Genomic DNA, 21,143 nt, shown 5'->3' with positions numbered 1-21,143 from the left:
TCTGCTGTTGCAGAGGTGGCTTCAACGGTCATAACAGATGTTGAACTAGGAGGCAGAGTGATTGTGATTGGCTCTGATGTGGAAGTGCTAATTAGTGATGTGGGCTCAGCTAGGGAGGAGGTTGGACGAGCAGAAGTGGATGTTTCTGCTAATGGAGAGGTGGCTGCATGTTTAGTCTCAGCTGTGGAAGTGGTCACTGGGGTTGCGGTGATGGATTCTGCTCCTGTTGTGAGATACGTTGCTGTGGTCCCAGGTTTGTTTGGGATCACGGGAGATGCTGCTTTGGTGGTACTCACTAATGTTGTACTTTTCGTCGTGGTGGTGGTGGTTTGAACCACAGGAGTTGTCTGTGTTGTTGTGACATTATTATCTTTATTTTGTTCCAATGTCTTAACGGTCTTCTGGTAGATTACTTCAGTTATTTCATCATCTGTGTAGAGAAATGTATCTCGAGTATACTATTATATATATATATGTTCTTACACCACATATTGAGTGTGTATCCAAGGAATATATATATGGATAATGTATCATCAGTGTTAACATACACAGATTTCAGAGTAACAGCCGTGTTAGTCTGTATTCGCAAAAAGAAAAGGAGTACTTGTGGCACCTTAGAGACTAACCAATTTATTTGAGCATGAGCTTTCGTGAGCTACAGCTCACTTCATCGGATGCATACCGTGGAAACTGCAGCTGGAAATGGCCCAACCTGATGATCACTTTAGATAAGCTATTACCAGCAGGACAGTGGGGTGGGAGGAGGTATTGTTTCATATTCTCTGTGTGTATATAAAGTCTGCTGCAGTTTCCACGGTATGCATCCGATGAAGTGAGCTGTAGCTCACGAAAGCTCATGCTCAAATAAATTGGTTAGTCTCTAAGGTGCCACAAGTACTCCTTAACATACACAGAGTTTGCTTTACCTTTGAAGATTGTAGCATTTTCTCTCCAGTTCTGAATTTTTTCCATCTATATTTCTCACAACTTACACGTTGAACATATATAAAAGAGTCATTCTATAGTTTGCTCTACAATACTTTTTCCATTTCCTACTCTCTGGACCTCATTCTCAGTTACACTAACAAATCTATACACTACTCTTGCAGTGATTGTAACTGTAATTTGCGCTCTCATTCATAGCTTCATAGATTGCAAGGTCAGAGAGGACCACTGTGATCATCTAGTCTGACCTCCTGTAGGCCATAGAACTCCTCCAGAATAATTCCTTTTCAAATAGAGAATAACTTAAAAAAAAAAATCTACCCTTGATTTTAAAATTGGCAATGGTGTTGTAGCCACCACAACTCTTGGTAAATTTTTCCAAAGGCTAATTATTCTCATTTTTTAAAATGTATACATTTTTTCCTGTCTGAATTTGTCTAGGTTCAGCTTCCAGCTGCTGGATCTTGTGATACTTTTGTTCGCTATAGAGCCCTTTGTCAAATATTTGTCCCCAAGGGAGGTCCTTATAGATTGAGGGATGACTTGACCACAACCTTTTCTTTGTTGAGCTGAATAGATTTTGTACGTTGAGTCTATCATACTAAGGCATGTTTTCTAATTTTTAATCATTCTCTGGGCTTTTCTCTGACCCCTCTCCGATTTATCAACATCCTTCTTGAATTGTGGGCACCAGAACTGGACACAATATTCCAGCAACAGTTGCACCAATGCCAAATACAAAAGTAAAATAACCTGAGCATGCCTCCTGGACTGGGCCCCTCGGGTGCATTCACACAAAACAGTTCTTGCTGGGGAGAGTAGGTGGTCCTCCCTCATAACTTTATAGCTCTGTGGTTAGGTCTCTCACCTGGGATGTGGGAGACATACTGTTGTGCTCTGGATAAATAATTAAAGAGTTATCTGGGCCCAGGGACTGCATCCTGGGTCTTCCCCATCCTGGCTAGTGACTCACTCTCATGTGTGCACTTGCACTTGCGTGCTCTCGATCTTCCTATCTCTCTGTGAGTTATTTGGGCCGCAGAAAGAGAGAAAGCACGCGAGAACAACTCTATAGCCTGGTGGATATCATACTCCGGAACCTCTCTCCCCTCATTCATTATATAACAGCCTAGGTATCTAACTCAGGCTTTGTGAATCTCAGTGACTTTCTAACTGCCTAAAGGTTAGGTGCTGTGACGCTCAGCATCACCACGCCTAACTCCTTTTGTGCATGCAGACCATATTTTTTTAAGCATGAGTAGTCCCATTGACATCAGGAAGACTACTCACTTGCTTCAGTGCTTTGATAAAAAGGGATAGACTTAATCATATGCTTAATGTTAAGCACATACTCCATTGCAAGCTTACAAGCAATTACTGTAAATGAGAAAAAGGTCCCAAGAAAAATTGGGACATTTGCCCCATTGCAATCCCTTTTTTATATCAGTTTGTATCCCCTCCCCCTCACATTATTTCTGTTAACTAACAACCTGAAAGACGGGTTGAGCTGAGCAGATGCCTTCATTAAAATAAGATACTCCCATCTGTTCTATTTATTTTTTCTTTTATGTTCACATTTCTCTTGTTTCCTATACATATGAAAATTCTAAATTTCACTAAAAATGTATCGCAAATAATATCTGCCTACTGTAGGTAGCATGGAACCTTCGATTTTGCTGTCTTCAAAATACCTCCATTCTAACAGGATAATAACACTCAGAAACAATTTGTTTCGTTGAATCGGAAAGGATAAACAAGAGGAAAATAATGCCCTTACCTGTCAATGCAGCTGTGGTAGGTGAAAGTGATGTTGTGATTATCACAGAGACAGCTGCCGTTGTTTCTCCTCTGATAGGGACGCCCAGAGAGGTTGTGATCTCAGCCGGAGAAGTTGTAAAAAGGGCAGATGTGGTTGTTCCCTCTGCTCTAGTGGAGGTGAAAGTTGTTGTGGTCTCAGCAGGGGTGGTGGTGATTGGAGCCGCTGTGCTTCTCTCTGCTGCTGTAGCAATGGGTGATGTTTTAGTTGTCTCGGCTAGAACACTGGTGACAGGGGATGCTGGGAGTGTCCCCCGTTCTGTGGTGGTGCCCAAAGCTCCTGGGATCTCAGATGAGGAACTGGTCTCCAGAGCAGATGTGGATGTTTTAGGATCTGCTGTGGTGGGAGTCACTGTCCCTGTGGTCTCCGCTGGAGAAGTCACCGTAACGGCAACTGTGGATGTCTCTGCTACAGAGGAGGTAACTGCACTTGTGGTCGCAGTGGGATAAGTGACAGGTAGGACAGATGTAGTTGTGTCAACTTCTGTAGAGGTGCTGGGAATTCTTGTGGTCTCAGAGGGCAAAACTGTCTCAAGGCGGACGATGGATGTCAATGGTAAAATAGACGTGACTCCAGCTGTGGTCTCAGTGACGGAAGTGGCCACAGGAGCTGGGGTGGTGATAGCCAGAGAAGTCGTAGTTTCAACTGGGAAAGTACTTGGAAGGGCAACTGTGGTTTTCTCCTCCGCTGTAGTGGTTCTAGGTAATTCTGAAGTCTCAGCTAGAGGAGTGGTCTCTAGAGGAGCAATAGAGGTCTGTGGAAAAGAAGAGGGATCTCCTGCTGTGCTCTCAGGTAGTGTAGCAGTAGGAAGACTAATTGAGGTTGTTTCTTCTAATGTTGTGCGACTAGTCATTGCTGTAGTTTGAACTGGAGAAGCAGTCTCTAAAAGAGAGCTGAATGTCTGTCCGATGGTAGAGGTGGCCAAAGATGTGCTCCCAGTTCTAGTGCTGGTCGGAGGAGGAACTGTGGTTGCCTTTTCTACTGTAGTGTCTGGAGATAGTGCTGTTGTCTGTGCTGGAGAAGTGGTCCCTAGTGGAGCTGTGGAGGTCCCTGGAAAAGTTGAGGTGGGTATAGCTGTGCTCCCAGGGGGTGAAGTTGTAAGAAGGGGAAGCGTGGTTGTCTCTTCAGCTCCAGTGGTACTGGTTATTGTTGGCCTCTCTGTTGGGGATGTGGTCTCTACAGGACTTGTGGAGGTCTCTGGAATAGGTGAGCTGGCTATAGCTGTGCTCCCGGGTAGTGCACTCATAGAAACAGGAATAGTGGTTGTCACCTCGAATATGGAAGTTGAGGTGGCTGCAGCTGTGCTTTCAGGTTGTGATGGTGGAGGGAGGGAGAATGTGGTTGTCTCTTCAGCTCCAGTGGTACTGGTTATTGTTGTCCGCTCTGTTGGGGATGTGGTCTCTACAGGAGTTGTGGAGGTCTCTGGTGCAGTTGACATGGCTGCAGCTGTGCTTTCAGGTTGTGAAGGTGGAGGGAGGGAGAATGTGGTTGTCTCCTCCACTCTACTCGTGGTAGTTATTATTGTTGTTTCTGTTGTGGATGTGGTCTCCACAGGAGGCGTGGATGTCCCTGGTATAGTAGATGTGGCTACAGCTGTGCTCCCAGTTATACTGCTGGTCGGAGGAGGAACGGTGGTGGTCTTTTCTACTGTAGCGGTAGGAGATATTCCTGTAGACTGTATTGGGGTCTCTAATGTATCTGTGTTGGTTTCTGGAGCAGTTGACGTGGCTATAGCTGTGCTCCCAGTTTCTAAAGTTGTAGGAAGGGGAAGCGCGGTTGTCTCTTCACTTCTAGTGGTGCTAGTCATTGCTGTAGTTTCAGCTGCAGAAATTGTCTCTAGAGGAGAGATGGAGGTTATTCGTATGGTAGAGGTGGCTACAGCTGTGTTTTCAGGTAGTGAAGTGCTAAGAAGGGTAAGGGTGGTTGTCCCTTCTATTATAGAAGAACTAATTATTGGTATACTCTGAGTAGGGGAAGTGGTCTCTTGCAGAACTGTGGTGGATTCTGGAACAGTTGACATGGCTGCAGCTGTGCTTTCAGGTTGTGATGTTGGAGGAATTGAGAATGTGGTTGTCTCCTCCACTCTACTCGTGGTAGTTATTACTGTTGTTTCTGTTGAGGATGTGGTCTCTACAGGAGACGTGGATGTAGCTGGTATAGTAGATGTGGCTACGGCTGTGCTCCCAGTTATACTGCTGGTAGGAGAAGGAATGGTGGTTGTCTTTTCTACTGCAGTGGTAGGAGATACTGCTGAAGACTGCACTGGGGAAGTGGTCACTAGCGTAACCATGGTGGTTTCTGGAGCAGTTGACGTGGCCATAGCTGTGCTCCCAGGTAGTGAGGTCATAGGGATAGGAACAGTGGTTGTCTCCTCTATGGTAGAAGTACTAGTTATTGCTGTAGTTTCAGCTGCAGAAATTGTCTGGAAAGGAGAGGTGGGTGTTATTCCTATGGCAGAGTTGGCTGCAACTGCGGTTTCAGGTTGTGAAGTGCTAAGAAGGGGAAGGGTGGTTGACCCTTCTATTATAGAAGAACTAATCATTGGTGTAGTCTCAGCTGGGGAAGTGGTCTTTCGCGTCACTGTGGTGGTTTCTGGAGCAGTTGAGGTGGCTATAGCTGTGCTCCCGGGTAGTGAGGACGTAGAGATAGGAACAGTGGTTGTCACCTCTATGGTAGGAGTACTAGTTATTGCTGTAGTTTCAGCTGCAGAAGTTGTCTGGAGAGGAGAAGTGGATGTTTCTGCTGTGCCATAGCTGGCTGCAGCTGTGCTTTCAGGTTGTGAAGTTGCAAGGAGGGAGAATGTGGTTGTCTCTTCAGCTCCAGTGGTACTGGTTATTGTTGTCCGCTCTGTTGGGGATGTGGTCTCTACAGGAGTTGTGGAGGTCTCTGGTGCAGTTGACATGGCTGCAGCTGTGCTTTCAGGTTGTGAAGGTGGAGGGAGGGAGAATGTGGTTGTCTCCTCCACTCTACTCGTGGTAGTTATTACTGTCGTTTCTGTTGAGGATGTGGTCTCTACAGGAGACGTGGATGTCGCTGGTATAGTAGATGTGGCTACGGCTGTGCTCCCAGTTATACTGCTGGTAGGAGGAGGAACGGTGGTGGTCTTTTCTACTGTAGTGGTAGTAGATATTGCTGAAGACTGCACTGGGGAAGTGGTGTCTCCCAGAGCTGTGGAGGTCTCTTGTATAGCTGAGGTGGCTATAGCTGTGCTCCCAGGTAGCGAAGTTGTAAACAGGGGAAGCATGGTTGCCTTCTCAATTGTAGTGCTAACACTTATTGTTGTAATCTCTGTTTTAGATGTGGTGTCTGTAGGAGATGTGGATGTGTCAGGTATAGTTGAGGTGTCTAGAACTGTGTTTCTAGGAACTGTGTTTGTCTCTGAAACTGTCGTTCTAGTAATTGCTGTAGGTTCTGCTACGGAAGTTGTCTTTAATGTAGTAATATTGGTCTCTGTAGTCGCCAGACTCTCTGCAGCTGGGAACTCTGGCAGTACAATGGGAAGAGGAGTTATTATGCTTGTAGTCTCTATTGAAAGAGAGACACAGTAAAAAAAGAAAAAGGAAAAATAGAAAAATTAAAAAGTGGGGAAAAAATAAGCTCTAGATAGCCTTCATTCTATTTTATTCAGTGGTGAAAAAGTGGAAAGAGATGGAAAACAAATATTTATTATTCAAAAATAATTCAATTTTTACAAGAAAAAATGAATTTCATAAAAAATCTTTCTATGTCCATTTTTCAATCAGAAAACAGGCACTTTTAAAATTTTTAATTGAAAATTTTTTGAACAAAACATTTCAACTTGCTCTCGTTCGATAGCATTTTCCAGAAAACAAACAATACATGACAGAACTGTAATGATGAATAAGGGGGATACTATATCTACAAGCAGTGAATTAAGAAAGGTGGGTACCGAGAAGGTCTTGGTCACCGTATGAAACTTGTGCTTTTTATTGGAATTGTATGTTTTCCAGAATGTGCCATTAATAAAGTGGAGATATTTAATGCAAAGTTTTTTGGTTGCCTATTGGTTGCTTGGAATCTAGCAGTTATTTAAGATTAACTGATGAAAAGTACTATATAAGGGCTAGGTATTATTATTTATTATTAATTGCACTATCATTATTTATTATATATTTGTATTACATAGCACTCAAAGATTGGCATGGATCAAGGTTTATGCTTATGGGGTGAAATTGCCCACCCCTACACTCTCATCTGAAAGGTCATTACATTGCTTAAGCATCACGGAAAGTCCCCCTTAAGTCCTTCAAATAGTGGCATCTAGACTTTGAGTTGGAGTGAGGATCTGTTTAACCAATTGTGCTTATGTTTTATGGACAAGTAGAAGTTATTTTCTGGAGCCACAAACACCTGTTCACTTCATCCCCTTTCTGTTCCCCTCCCCATGCAGAAGTGTTTTATAATCAGACTTGAATATGACAAATGTGACATTTGCAAAGGGTGACCATGAGTCCCACTTCTTCCTCTTGCTACGTGAATGCCTCAGCTTACCTCCATTTTTATTGTTGTGCATTAAGATCATAGTTTAAAATGCAAACAGAGAGGTTTCTCTTCAAAGGTCTGTGTCATGCGTCATCATGAACCACCACAGCTATTCAGATAAAAGGGCTGAGTCCCCATTGGAATGTTATTGTCGGAAAGGGCATCTACTAGGTGTTGACTATTTTAGATTTCAGAAAAGAAAAGGAGTACTTGTGGCACCTTAGAGACTAACCAATTTATTTATTAGTCTCTAAGGTGCCACAAGTACTCCTTTTCTTTTTGCGAATACAGACTAACACGGCTGTTCCTCTGAAACCTTAGATTTCAGAGTAGACTAAGACTAAGTGCTCAGCAAAAGGTTTGGGTTATCCTCTGCAGATTATTTTGTTGTGAATTTGGTGTCCAAGACAATAAGGGGACCCTTTACGGCAAGGGATTTAAAGTCAATTGGACTGCTCATGCGCTTAAAGTTAAGCAGCTGCTTAATTGACTTGACAGATCAGGGCCAGAATGCTTAGTACACTTACAAGATCAAGCCTTTATACTACACTTCAGCTGCTACAGGAAATCTGTGGTGGAGTAGGGAATCGATCCTGGCTTTTACAAGCCCTAGGCTACCACCCTAACCCCGAGACCATCCTTCCTCTCAGGCCCTTTAACCTTCCTGCAGCTTTGTCTTTCCATCTTTCAAACAGAAATGATAATTTACCACCTCTCTAAAGCACTTTGACCCCAGTTCAGCATAAGTATATGCTTAACTCTAAGCAGGCTACATTCCAATGACGTCAATGGGATTTAAGCACATGTGTAAGTGTTTTGCTGAATTGGGACTTTTGAGAGCTATCTAGCCATCTAATTTCCTACAGGAAAACAAGTTTTCCATAACTTCTTTCCCCCTAGAAAATGTCAGTTTGTCCATGAGCAAGAACTGGTTTCAATAAATCTCCCAATTTGAAAAAAATTTGGAAAAAAATATTTCAAAATGATCAGAACTTCCCATTTTGACATTTCCAAAATGCAAAGTTTAATTTTTTGAGTCAAAATGAATTTTTGTTTTGAAATTTTAGTTAATGTATACTAAAAAAAAATCAAAAATAAAAAGGTCAAAATCAAAATGAAACATTTTGCAATTATCCAAACAAACTGTGTTGACCAATCTGATCGATTTGAATTTTTGGGGGATATCTGTTCACGAAAATTCACAAGATTTTCACTTTGTCCTATTTTAGGAGGGGGAAAATGTTGAAATCTTGAAAAAATCTCATGAGACAGGAAAACTGTTTCCTCCTCTCCTCTATCAATCATTGATAATATCTGCTATTGCTGTAAAAACTCAGGATCCAAAATTTAGACATAGTCAAGAAGTGATTTGTTCTGACATATAAATGACACTTGACATTTTAGGGCCTGATTTTAAAACCTGGCTTCCTGTTTTGTGCCTGCAATGCAGTGCCTCCAGATGATAGCTGTTAGGTATCTAGCTTCTTGATGGTCTTCACAGACACTCTGCTACTATCAGCTGTGCCTGAAATTTATGACAGATACCACTCGAACCCTCAAAACTGAATCTGCTGTTTGTGCAGGTGCAAAAAGGAGATCCATTGGTTTAAATGAAAGCCTTAAAGCCGAATGTAGAGATACTGTGTTAGGCTGAGTGTCGCCGCAGAGCAGTGGCCCTGAACAGCACTTAGGCCTTATGCAGAGCTGTGTAGGGGCAGGGGCTGCAGACAGAAGGGTTATGTAGGGGAGGCCCTCCTCTACACCCCGAAATGCTGTCAATTCAGGGTCTTCATACCTGTTTGGCATGGAGTCTGGAATGCAGAGGAGCAGTCACTGGGCTTTTGAGTGGCTGGTAACCGTGCATAGGGGACGCAGAGGAGTTGTGGCTTCATTTGGACTTCCCTGGCTTCTGGAGCGGGGGTGTATTTTTAGGACTGATTTACAGAGGGTATGTCTAGGGTACAATAATCCATGGAATTTTTGGCTGATGAATACTACAGTGGGCTGAAAGCTGTGCTTACAAGGAACAATTGTGCTGGGGAAGCAGGGAAGGCTAAGTTAGTGCTTGCAGCTGATGGTGGTATACATGTTAGCCATCTTGGGAGCCGGAGATGCCAGTCTCTCGGTACTGGCCAGCATGTTATCTGGTCACCTCCCCTAGCACTTCCTTGAGCCCAGCGCGGAGATTCTGCCCTGCTGCTTGTGACAAGGTGTATGTACAAATTTAAGACGACCGCTTATCTCCTTCGCCTCTACTGACGTCACCAGTTGGGACAGAGTCTAGTCCTGCGTGTTTTAAATAACATCTGCTTTGAATGCAGCTGTCAATCAAATTGTAACTTGTCTTCGGGAAGGAGGATTAGGCCGGAATGCACAGCTTTGCACCTGCCTGCCATGCACCTCTATTCACCCAGCCCTCAGTAACCTGCACCCTGCGCTCTGCCCAGTTGTCATGCCTTCTCTCCCACTCCCCATCATGCCTGGACTGTCCTTTCTGATCCTTCCAGCCCCTCCTCCAAACCCTCCTTTTCCCACCATTACCTAAACAGCTACCCTCTAATTCTCTGTTCATTGTAACCAGGATGGGTGTGCCACCCTTTCTCCTGCTCTTTTGTCTGTATTTTGTCATTTTAGATTATAATTTCTCTAGGGCAAGGCTCTGCCTTTTTACATATTTTTTGACAAGGGTGTGGCATGCTTTGGGACACTAAAAATAACAAACACAGTAACCATAATAAAAGGACATGCTGTTACTAGGCGAGCAAGTGCAAATCTCTTGAGTATGAGCAGCAACTTCTGCTTTAGAGGGAGAAGTTAACCTTCTGTTCTGACCCAGCCAGATCTATGTGCCCTGTGTTAAAGGGCTGACTCCCGCCCTTACCTGGAACAAATTCAACATATCTACTATGTTTTTCTAAATACCACATGAATAGGCCAAACATGATGCATTCATTTCACATCTTGATTCTCTATCTGTGGTCTCCTCTACTACCATAGTATCTGCGTGCCACACAATTTTTAATGTATTTACCCTCACTGGGCAGTAGGGCAGTGCTATTAGCTCCATTTTACAGATAGGAAACTTAGCCACAGGGAGACTAAGTGACTTGCCCAAGGTCACACAAGGAATCTGTGGCAGAGATAGGAATTGAAACCAAGTCTCCGAGTAACCTCCTGCCCAGTGGACCATCCTGATTTGCTTATTACTGGCTTTAAGCAATCAGTGGTAGCAGGCTGTTTGAAAGGACCAGCTGCACTTATGCATAAGATATCATGAAATACTGAGATTCAGTACTGAAATACAGGACTATGGGCTTGATTTACTATGTTTGCTATGCAGCAGTATTCACACAGAACTCAATAAACTCTCAACGCCTTGTCCCAGCATATACTGGGCTATGCGATGGATTTTCTGGGGTCAGTTGTTCCAAAGTCCTGAGCAGGAATTTGGAGTGGATAACCCTAGCACATTATAATGCCATTTTTCATGTACATTAAAGCTGTCTTTCTACTGTTTGTGGGCAAATCTAGTTGTGGGCTGAGATCTTTTCTGCCAAGTTTCAGCCTGGAGCTGATGTTTATAGACCAGCTATGAAACCTCTGAAGAGATCAAAACAAAAAACTACCAGGAAAGGTCTACGCCAACACCATCTTTGCAGCGTGCTATTTCAAGGTTTACAGGAGTCTCTGTGTCCTTTTCAGAAACTTAGCCAGTAATATGAAATCTTACTACAGGATGGATTGCAAAACTGATAATAAAAGGCAGTTGCTGAAAACATGAAATATCAAGAGACCTTTCCAGGAAAAGAGAGACACTTTCCCAGAGGAGTGTTCAAGCTTACCAATGGTAACTGCTTAGAAAGTGCAAATAACCCAACTGGTAGCATGCAGCATTGTCCACCTAATTCCTAACCACTTTACCAGCCTGGGGATATTCAGCGCATGCCCAGGTTAGAGGCACCTGCGCGGCTCCATGGGCATTTGGCCAAACATTTCTCTGACGTTTCCTAGCATTCAATAGGTCGTGTGGAAATCCACATACCTGTTGAGTGTGCAAGGCTTGTGGCACACAAGTAGTTCATTCTTTGGCCATTTATTTTCATAATATTGGCTCAGGTCATGCCCTTTTGAGCCCTTCAGTGAGATCTCCACAGATCTGAAGATCTGCACCAGGGCATCAGGGGGATTCAGGCAGGTGAGCAAAGTGAGGAGTGGGTGGGTGGGTGGGGGTCAGAGTGAGGGCATGGTTATGTGTATTTTCCCCCTCCCTTTGTTGGTGCTACGTAGAGTCATCTGGAAGTATGATTCAGGGAGAGGCTGTTACATTTCTGCACCCCCTTCGCACCAATTTAAGACAGGTCTCACGGGCAATTGTGGCCAGTGTCTCCGATAGAGATATAGCCTTTTGTCCTTTGTGGATCCACAGGCTTTGAGGGCTAGACCTTTGCTTCCTTCCATGCGTGGTAGACTGGTTAGACAAGCCCTGCTCCTGGTGGCAGAATGTAGAGGACATTCTGCAAGGGAAAATTCACCAACTTCCCTGCCCCCAATGCAGGTTTACTTACAGTGCATGGGTGGGATCTAGTCTATTGCTGGTAAAACCTCATCAGACACTCCCCAGTGAATACGGTATGCAATTCTATACACATGTCAGTGCAGTGCAGCTTGAATTGATGCCCCGGATATATTGCCTTTCATACACCCTTGATGCGTATTGTACTAGATACCTAGGCCAGATTCTTATCTCAGTTACACCAGCGAGAAAACAGAGAGCAGTATCTCCTACAGCAAAAAATACTGTAGGGTTTTACACCTGCAAATAAAACTCAGTGTTGGAAAGACACTTTTATAATTACCTACAACGTACTGGGTCTAAATTCTCCTTGGTCTGCTTTGTAGAACTATAGAATGGTTGGGCTGGAAGAGACCTTGAGAGGTCATCAAGTCCAACGCCCAGGACGGAGCCAGGACCAAGTAAACCTAGAGCATCCCTGACAGGTGTTTGTCCAACCTGGTCTTAAAAGCCTTCAATAATGGGAATTCCACAACCTCCCTTGGAAGCCTGTTCCAGAGCTTAACTATCCTTATAGTTAGAAAACTTTTCCTAATATCTAACCTAAATCTTCCTTGCTGCAGACTAAGTCCATTACTTCTTACCCTACCTTCAGCGGACACGGAGAACGATCAATCAGAGTCTTCTTTATAACAGCCCTTCGCATTTTGAAGACTGTTATCAGGTTTCCCCCTCAGTCGTCTTTTCTCAAGACTAAACATGCCCAGGGTTTTTAAACTTTCCTCACAGGTCCGGTTCTCCAAACCTTTGAGCATTTTTGTTACTCTCTTCTGAACTCTCTCCAGTTTATCCACATCTTTCCTAAAGTGTTCCCTGGACACAGTACTCCAGCTGAGGCCTCACCAGTGCTGAGTAGAGCAGGACAATTACCTCCGGTGTCTTACATACAACACTCCTGTTAATACAGGATTACTCCTGGAGTATTAAACACACATCTAACGGAGAATATTGGCTGCGATTTTCAAAGGAGCGCAGATGAGTTAGATCCTCAACTCCCATGGGATGGGAGCATCGAACACCATTAAACTCCTTTGAAAATCCCAACTGTATGCCTGGAAAAAGACTTTTTAAAATATAGCCAAAGACCAAGCTTAAAAGCATACTTATATTTCTGCTAAAAAGGCTGTCACAAATTCCCTGGTTGTTGCCCTCAAACAAAATCAGAGATGTCACATTCTCACTGTAGCCATTCTGACTGCATTAGCGGCCTGACCACAGTGTATTAGCTTAAACCTTATTCTTATGAGAAGCTGAATCATAATGTATCTCTTAATTGATCTTAATCAATATAGTAGTACCATCTCCAAAAGACTAAGCATAAGGAATAAGGGATGTAATTTTCAAAAGTGCCTAAATGACTAAGTATTTAGTGCTTTAGTCACTTTTGAAAATGAGACTTAGGGTAAAATTTTCAACATCAATTATGTGATTTAGGAGCTTAAGTCTTATTTTCAAAGGCAATTTATGGCCAGATTTTTAAAGGAATTTATGCACCTAGTGGGATTTTCAAAAGCAGCTAGGCACCTATTTGCATTTTGATGCCTGAATGCCTTTACAAATCAAGTCCTTAGGTGCCTAAGTCCCATTTATGTCACATTTTCGAAGTGACTTAGGCATGTAAGTGATTTAGGCTCCTGATTCACTTAGATGCATTTGATAAGTTTATCTTTAGGATCCCAAGACACTTGGGTGCTTTTAAAAAATTTACCCAGATTGAAAGATTTGTAATTGAAGATACCTTTCATTAAATCTTCAAACAAATGTAATATTTCTCACCAACATGATTTTTCCTATATGCCATTTTAAAAAAAACTTTCATCACTATAAAGATATTGAAGGATTAGATTAATGAGCAGTTCAATATAAAGGTGTGTCATGGGATTTGCTAAATGAAATGCAATTAATTCAGTTCAACCTGTTATAAAATTTGTTTGCTCTTTAAATAACTTCCTTACAAAGGTTTGGAGAAGAAATTCCTCTCTATTATCCTATCAAAGTAGCTGATGAAAGCTTGATTTGAGTTGTGTGCTCTAAAATGACATTGTGATAATCAAGATACAATGCCCTTTATGAAAAACCGAAGGCTAATTATTTTTAGTCAGAGGTAAATCCTGAGTAACTTCATGGAAGTAAGTGGAATTACCTTTGGATTTACACTGACGTAAGAGCAAAATTTGGTCCCTTGCCTGTAGTTTTTGGTAACGACAGTCATTTCATTTTTTTCAAAAATCTAAACCTTTAAAATATATATCCACAAATTTTGTCTCCTGTCAAAACAGTAAATAAATAAAACTTACCTTTAACACAGCATAGTACCAGGATTATACATATATTCTGCAGTTTATACCGAGGAAAATGTAATATCCAGTCCATCTCTATTTTTATGGAATTATAGTTTTACTAATTTAGTCCAAAATTCCCTTTCTCTGTTGCTGTACTCTTTATGATAAGAGAATAACCCTGACAACCAGCGAAGAGGAGGACTCCGACAACCAAGATATAGTACTGTTAACCTACAGTATCTTGCATAATGCCCACACTTTGGGTTTGGTGACATGACACACCCAGCTGCACCTCACAGCACGGAGTTTTAAAATGAGAATAACATACCTTCCCGCTAGGTAAGGAAAATAAGAAACTGGTGCCTTGAAAAGGTCAATGTGCAGTATTCAAACATTAAATTATGACCGAGAATAGTGACTAATCAACATTTTTAAGGAGGGTACAATCATACATTCATCTACTAGATATTTAAGTGCAGTGAACTCTTCTAGCTAAGACAAGCAAACTTTTGGGTGTCAGGTTTTGTGAAAGTTTCGGTTCAAATAATATAGCTTTTTATGCATACATAGAAAAATATTCTGTGATGCTATTTGGTGTAAAACTTTGAGAAAAACTATTATAGGAAGCAATACAGGCTCCAGTCCAACTGAGCACTGAAGCACGTGCTTAGTTTTAAGCCTGGGAGTAGTCAGTAGATTTTTTTAAAATTCTTCTGTGCTTAAAGTTAAGCATATGTTTAAGTGCTTACTTGGATCAGAGCCACAAAGCCACTCTAATTAAAAAAAGTTAATCTTCTGAGTAATGAAAAAATAAATACAAACAATTACAAAAACACAGTTTGGCCTTTCGATCCCTGAACATCCCCATTCATCATGGGAGTCCTGGATCCAGTGACTGCCTGATTCCAACTAAAGGCCCAATGGCCATATGACTCTCTCGGTCTCACCACTGTAACTGTGAGAAGGGGATTTTCCTGGTATCTGTTGGCTTTGGGGCTATTTTTCAGTGGGCTGGGGGGAAGGAGAGGATGGAGACAGGGGATGTGCAGGAGTAAGTGGGATGAAGGAATGGAGCAATCAGGAAAGTTAGGAATCTGAGGAATACAGGAGTGAATAAGAGACTGTTTAGAGATGAGGGAGATGAATGAGTGAAAAAGAGAATGTGTAGCAGAGAGAGGAATGAGGGAATGATTCAAAGAATTTGTAGAAGTAAGGGGACTACTACTAAGATCAGATACTATGACACTCAAACACCCCATGCCGCCAGGTACCACTGTAAGAAGACAGCTGAATGGATGGCAGTGGGTGGAGGAGTGAGATGATGCGATGACCATATATCGCCAGATAAGCAAGGTTATTAAATGTTCAAATAACTAACCCCACAGATCGGTAAAAAGCAGCAAGCAAAGTCTGCGAGGATGTCAGGAGCTCTGTGGGGACACAGAAACCCAGACTGATAGAGAAGCTGGCAAAACAAAACAAATTTAACTGCTTCTACCGCTAGATCCCCCAGGCAATGAAGACAAACAGGAAGGACTCTCTTAAAATCAGTGCGTTAAGAAAGTTAGCTAAGCTATGTTTGGACACAGCCATAACTATTTAAGGAGTTTGAGATGATCTCCATGGCTACTGATAGCTTTACCATGGTTAATCTGGTTTCTCCTCCAGATCTAGAAGAATAAATTACAGCTCAGACACTATTTGGCCTCAAAAAGAAAAGGAGGACTAGTGCCACTAATCCTCCTTTTCTTTTTGCGAATACAGACTAACATGGCTGCTACTCCGACACCTATTTGCCCTCAGTTTTTCCTCTTCAGACCTCCCCTCGCTACATATACTTTCATAGCCCTAATTCCCTTCTCTCTGACACTTCCCTAAGAAACTAAAGCTACACACAGGCCCAGTGAAATTCACAAACTGTCTGAACCCATGCATAAGAGGCTGATTAAAGACTTTTATTAAGGCATTTGGGAAAGGTAAGGGAGTGGTCCCTACATCCATTTCACTCCCAGCTCCCTGTGTAGGAGTTTCATTGTCCAGGACACGAGTTCGCCCCTTGCACTGTCAATTATGTTTTTATATAACCCAACCCTAGAAGTACAAGGTCTGCTTGCGAACGGTTACGAGTGATGTCCCTCAGAGGGTGGGAGTCAGGGTGCATTGGTGAGAAGAGTCTCTAATTACTCGGACACATTGATAGCCCAAACACCTAATTTCTGCCCACAGATGAAATACTTCAGGTAAGAATACAAATAATGAAAAAGAAAGAAGAAACTGCATGGGTATTTGCTACAAGATCCCCCCCCCCCCAAGCCTGGAGAGGCGTGAGCATGAAAAATTCCTGCACTATCTAAAAGCAAACAATGAATAGGGTACTCATGCAGAATCTCTTAAAAAAAAAAAAAAAAAAAAACCACAAGAAGTTTACCTTTCAATGTTATATAGCTAAACCCTATTCTTTCTCAGTTAGTAGATCTGGAATTTATCTGCTATTCAGAATTACTCACCAAACCATTTCAGCCAATAATTTTGTCATTTGCTGGCAAGAATCCACGATCCTAAATTTGATCTCTGCTGGCTAGTTTTGATTGGACCCATAGGTCTCATGGTATTGTTTCTATTCTATGCCTGGCTGAGTATAGTTCTGGAGCAAATAGATACATTTACAAGTTCAAAATTCACTTTATGCATATATTTGAGAATATTCCCATAAAAACTGCTCTTTCTACAGACCTTCCTGCTTGTAAACTTGTTGGCTAAAATATTAATAGAGAGCAAACACAAAAGGGGCAACATCAAAGCCAAAGTGAATTCAATTTTATTATTAAAGCAATTAGGGGAAATTGTTGGTCTATTTACTCATTAACTTCAATGTTATTTTTCTTTAAAAGCCAATTTCCATAGTTTTCATACAAAATTTTATGGTTCCAAATGTTTGAAAAATCATACATTTTCTTTTAATTGCTTGGCCATTGGTTGATATTCTAAAAAGAATATCAGAGAGGTTCCTACAAGGACAAACATCACGGTTCAGAGACAGTTAGTGTCTGATTCTTGCCTGGATGTGCAAGGCATGGGAGAAGCTGTAAAGAGCCTCTTTGGCCTTTCAGCAAATGCCACTAAGGTCAGAACAATCATTCAGAAAGGGCTAGATGCATGGGGAAGAAGAAAGAAAACTTGCAGGGAAATGTAAACTAGGACATCTTGTGCAAAACCTATCAGCGTCCCTGCAAAAACGACAAGGTGACACGTGCCACTCCACCCAGAAGTGAACTTCTAGAAGCTGACTTGCTTTCCCCAGTTACTACCATCTACAGTACGCAGCATGGGCGTGTATTTCATTGGGATACATTCACTGGGCCAGATCCTGGCCCCTCCTGCAGCGGCTTTATGCCAATCTGCCGGCATAAAGCAAGTTGGGGTAAGTGGCTTACATAAGTATAACATAAGTATAACCCTGCAGGGGGAGAATCCTCTGGTGACATAAGGCGAGCACAGCTGCTCTGATACCTCAGCCCTTCCAACCGCTGGTGTAGGGGATGTAGCTGGGACCAGGAGTGGGGAAACAATGTGTATAGTGGGGTTGCTGAGAGCCATTGAATCAAACGGTAAACCCTGTATATGATGGGAACCACTTCAAGCCAGGGGGTGCGGCAGCACCCACAGTTCCAGCATCTATGGCTGGGACAAGGGAATGTGGCCTAGGAAGCCAGTACTTCTGGCCAATCCCCGGCATCTAGAATGACCTCTTGAAAGCCATTACCAACTGGTGCAATTTAGCACAGCTTTGATCCCCAGAATAAAGCAGGTATAAAGTGGACGATGAGACAACTTGCATGCTAAAAGTTAATCAGGTCTGTAAATGTTTTGCCCTGTGGGGACCACAGTGCTAAGCAATTTGCCCATGCTACTTGCTGGCTTTTGAGCCAGTACTGTAGATGGAAGCAATTGTGGAAAGCAGGTCGGCCTCCTTGATGTTCACCTCTGGGTGGAGTGGCATGTGCCACCTTATCTTTTTGCAGGTACGCCGATAGGGTGCAGATCATTTGTGAGCCCCGTAAAGGTCATTCAAACGTCACAAAAATTTTGCATGAGCAGTGTTGACTAAGCTAGTAAATGTAGAGCCAATATCTTTCAGTTGAAATGAGCTGTGGCCTGAAATGAAAGAAACGTGGTCTTTTCTAGTCTGAAAGATTTGTAATTTCCGGGTCAGACCACCTTCATGCCAAGTAATCCTCTTTGTCGTGATATTTTCATTTTTCTAAGTATCATCCGTTATGTGTAAAGGGAATTCTTATGTTTTGGAAATTAAGAAAAAGACAGACAGCCCCCTGTCCAATAGATGCTGCCTGCCACAAAATAACACGCACATACTGTAGCGTGTATAACATACAACTGCCTGTAGCTATATTAATTAAGGAGAAAAGTTAACAGAATCTGAAGAGTATCCCATCTAGTGTTCCTTAAATAGAAGACTAGTGGCTGTGAAAAGGAGCCTCTAAAGTACAAATTAAATAAGAGCAGAACCTTGGAGCTTTCTTAGAGATCCAGAAAACTTCACATCTCCTGTGTGAGGAAATGGCCTTCTAGATCTCTTCTGGGAAGTGGGAAGATGTATTTGCAAGGGGGCTGGGCAATTTGTATAGTGGGGGTGCTGAGAGCCATTGAACCAAACTGTAAACCTTGTATATAATGGAAATCACTTCAAGCCAAGGGGTGCAAGTACACCCCTAGCATCCCTAGTTCCAGCACCTATGTGTATGTGTGTGATTTCTTCGAGTATCTGGGGATAGGTTCAGAATGTGTAGAAACATGGAAACACAATTAGCAAAATGTGTTTGAAATTTTGAAGTTGCATCTGTTTCCCAGGGTTCACAGCGGAATGATTTTGTTTTGTTTTGTTTTTTTTCTAATTTTTGTGTGAATTATTTTTAAAAATGTTCATCTTTTCAAAATTTCAGATTTCCTTTTCTCACCACTCCTTTTTAAAAAAGACTGATTCCAGTGCAGTGTATAATGTGCAGGGTTTTTTTTACCTCAACTTCTTCCCCACCAACTTCTGCACAGTTGAGGAAGTTTTGAAAAAGTTACAGAGCAGAGAAAAGCAAAAAAGAAGAAGAAAAAAGCAAGTGGGGTAACCTGGATCTCTTTCAGGTGATTAAAGGCAGCGACAAATAAAAAAGATAAAAAGCAGGAGAAGGGAAAAATACAAAACTTTGAACAAATTTTAGCTGCTGAAAACAAAACCAAATTTCAATTTAACATGGAACAAAATAAAAACATTTGTTTCATTAGTTTCATTTGTTTCATTAGTTTCAAAATCCCCCCTCCCCCACCTGCTGAATTTTGTTGTTTTTGTTTTATTTTGCTTTGCTTTGCTTTCTAGGAAACTCCATTTTTCTGTGGGTGAAAATATTTCAGTCACAAAATATGGACCATCCCTTTTCATCCTTAATGTGTCCTTCATAGCTCACAAAGGAGGGCTGGGAAAACTATATCTCATACTTCGACTTGCTGCACTGTCACTCCCTGTCTCCATTTCTCCATTACTCCAGAGAGTCATTAAGCAAAAAGGAGGGGTGTAATATAATATAAAAAACAAGCAGAAAAACACATTCAGAAACAAAGCAATTAGCCTTTCACATATCTTTGTGAATCCTGAAAGGATATGAAATGGCACATGCAAACCCCTCCCACCCCCACGTTTTCTTCTGTTGTTCACATTTATGGCCAGTCCAAATATAGCCCCGTACCCTTCATTCTGGGAGAATCTGTTTATCATTTCTATTTCCTGCACACCCAAATCCCAAAAGACAAGCAGGAGAGTAATACACAGTCCTAAGAGGTGGAACTGCAGCTAAAAGAATCAGCCAGCAAATTCCTCGCAAAGAATTGCTACCTAATTACAAACCCATTTCCACCAACTTCAAGTGCATCATCTGCTGCATGCAATGAACCTGGAATCCCTCAACACAGGAAATGACAATCCAAAAATGGCTTGTGTTCTTGGTCTCTTCTCTGTTAACATTTGCATTCATGCAGGCACTAGTATTGTATAATTGAGTACACCAGTGTTTGCACCTGCAATGTATGGGCACATGTATAGAAAGGTTGTAGAGAAACTAGAAAGGATCCAGAGGCAAGTGACAAAGATGATCAAAGGGATGGGATGCAAGCCATATGAGCAAAGGCTGAAGGAACTGGGTATGTTTAGTTTGGAAAAGAGAAGATTGAGAGGGGATATGACAGCGGTCTTCAAATACTTGAAAGGCTGCCATAAAAACGATGGAGAAAAATTGTTCTCTCTTGCCACAGAGGGCAGAACAAGAGGCAACGGGTTCAAACGACAGCAGAGCAGATTTAGATTAAATCTCAGGAAAAGCTTCCTAACTGTAAGAACAGTCGGCCAATGGAACAGACTGCCTGAGGAGGTTGTGGAAACTCCTTCACTGGAGGTTTCAATGGAGGCTGGATAGCCACCTGCCTGGATGGTTTAGACACAGCAAATCCTGCATATTGGCAGGGGGTTAGACTAGATGACTATTCTAACCCTATGGTTCTATGATTCTATGTAAGTTTGTGCACAATTTTTAATGCGTAGAAATGAACGTTAAGCAAAGGCCCACCCCATAAGGGACAAAACTCTTCAGAAATCGTTCAATATCTGTAACTTTGACTTGGAACAAATTTGGATGTAAGTCCTGGAACACAAATAATTCATGCAGTTTTGCCACTTTGGAAAAGAAATCTTTGCAGGAAATGACGAGTAACATATATTGCAAACCAACTGAAAAGTAATTCACGCTGCCTTTCGCTGCTTGCTGTGAAGGCTCCCTTTGATTTGCTGTCATTTTATTTGGCATCACTTTCAGTGGGCCATTAGTGACTAAATACTCCCATCTGGTGGCCTCATTGGGGAACTACATTTTCCATGCAAAAAGAAAAGGAGTACTTGTGGCACCTTAGAGACTAACCAATTTATTTGAGCATGAGCTTTCGTGAGCTGCTCACGAAAGCTCATGCT

The 21,143-nt window shown here is 42.2% G+C and overlaps 2 protein-coding genes across 4 annotated transcripts in view; one reads left to right on the top strand and one right to left on the bottom strand.

Moving 5' to 3' along the window:
* LOC142070130 (uncharacterized) overlaps positions 1-7,295 on the bottom strand; it is an 83,846-nt gene extending 76,551 nt beyond the window's left edge. The window contains exons 1-3 of the mRNA XM_075123347.1: positions 7,274-7,295; positions 5,591-6,244; positions 3,608-4,162 (exon numbers count right to left, since the gene is read on the bottom strand). Coding sequence (XP_074979448.1) covers positions 3,608-4,162; positions 5,591-6,244; positions 7,274-7,295 — 1,231 coding nt within the window. The remainder of the gene's footprint in view (positions 1-3,607; positions 4,163-5,590; positions 6,245-7,273) is intronic.
* The window catches only part of LOC125627112 (uncharacterized), a 235,686-nt gene that overhangs the window by 76,827 nt on the left and 137,716 nt on the right, over positions 1-21,143 (top strand). The gene's annotated exons all lie outside the window — the stretch shown is intronic.

Source organism: Caretta caretta, chromosome 25 (genome assembly GCF_965140235.1).
Source record: "Caretta caretta isolate rCarCar2 chromosome 25, rCarCar1.hap1, whole genome shotgun sequence".
Lineage (NCBI taxonomy): Eukaryota > Metazoa > Chordata > Testudines > Cheloniidae > Caretta > Caretta caretta.
The sequence above is the reverse complement of the archived record's forward strand: the minus strand, read 5'-3'. Positions and strand labels throughout refer to the sequence as shown.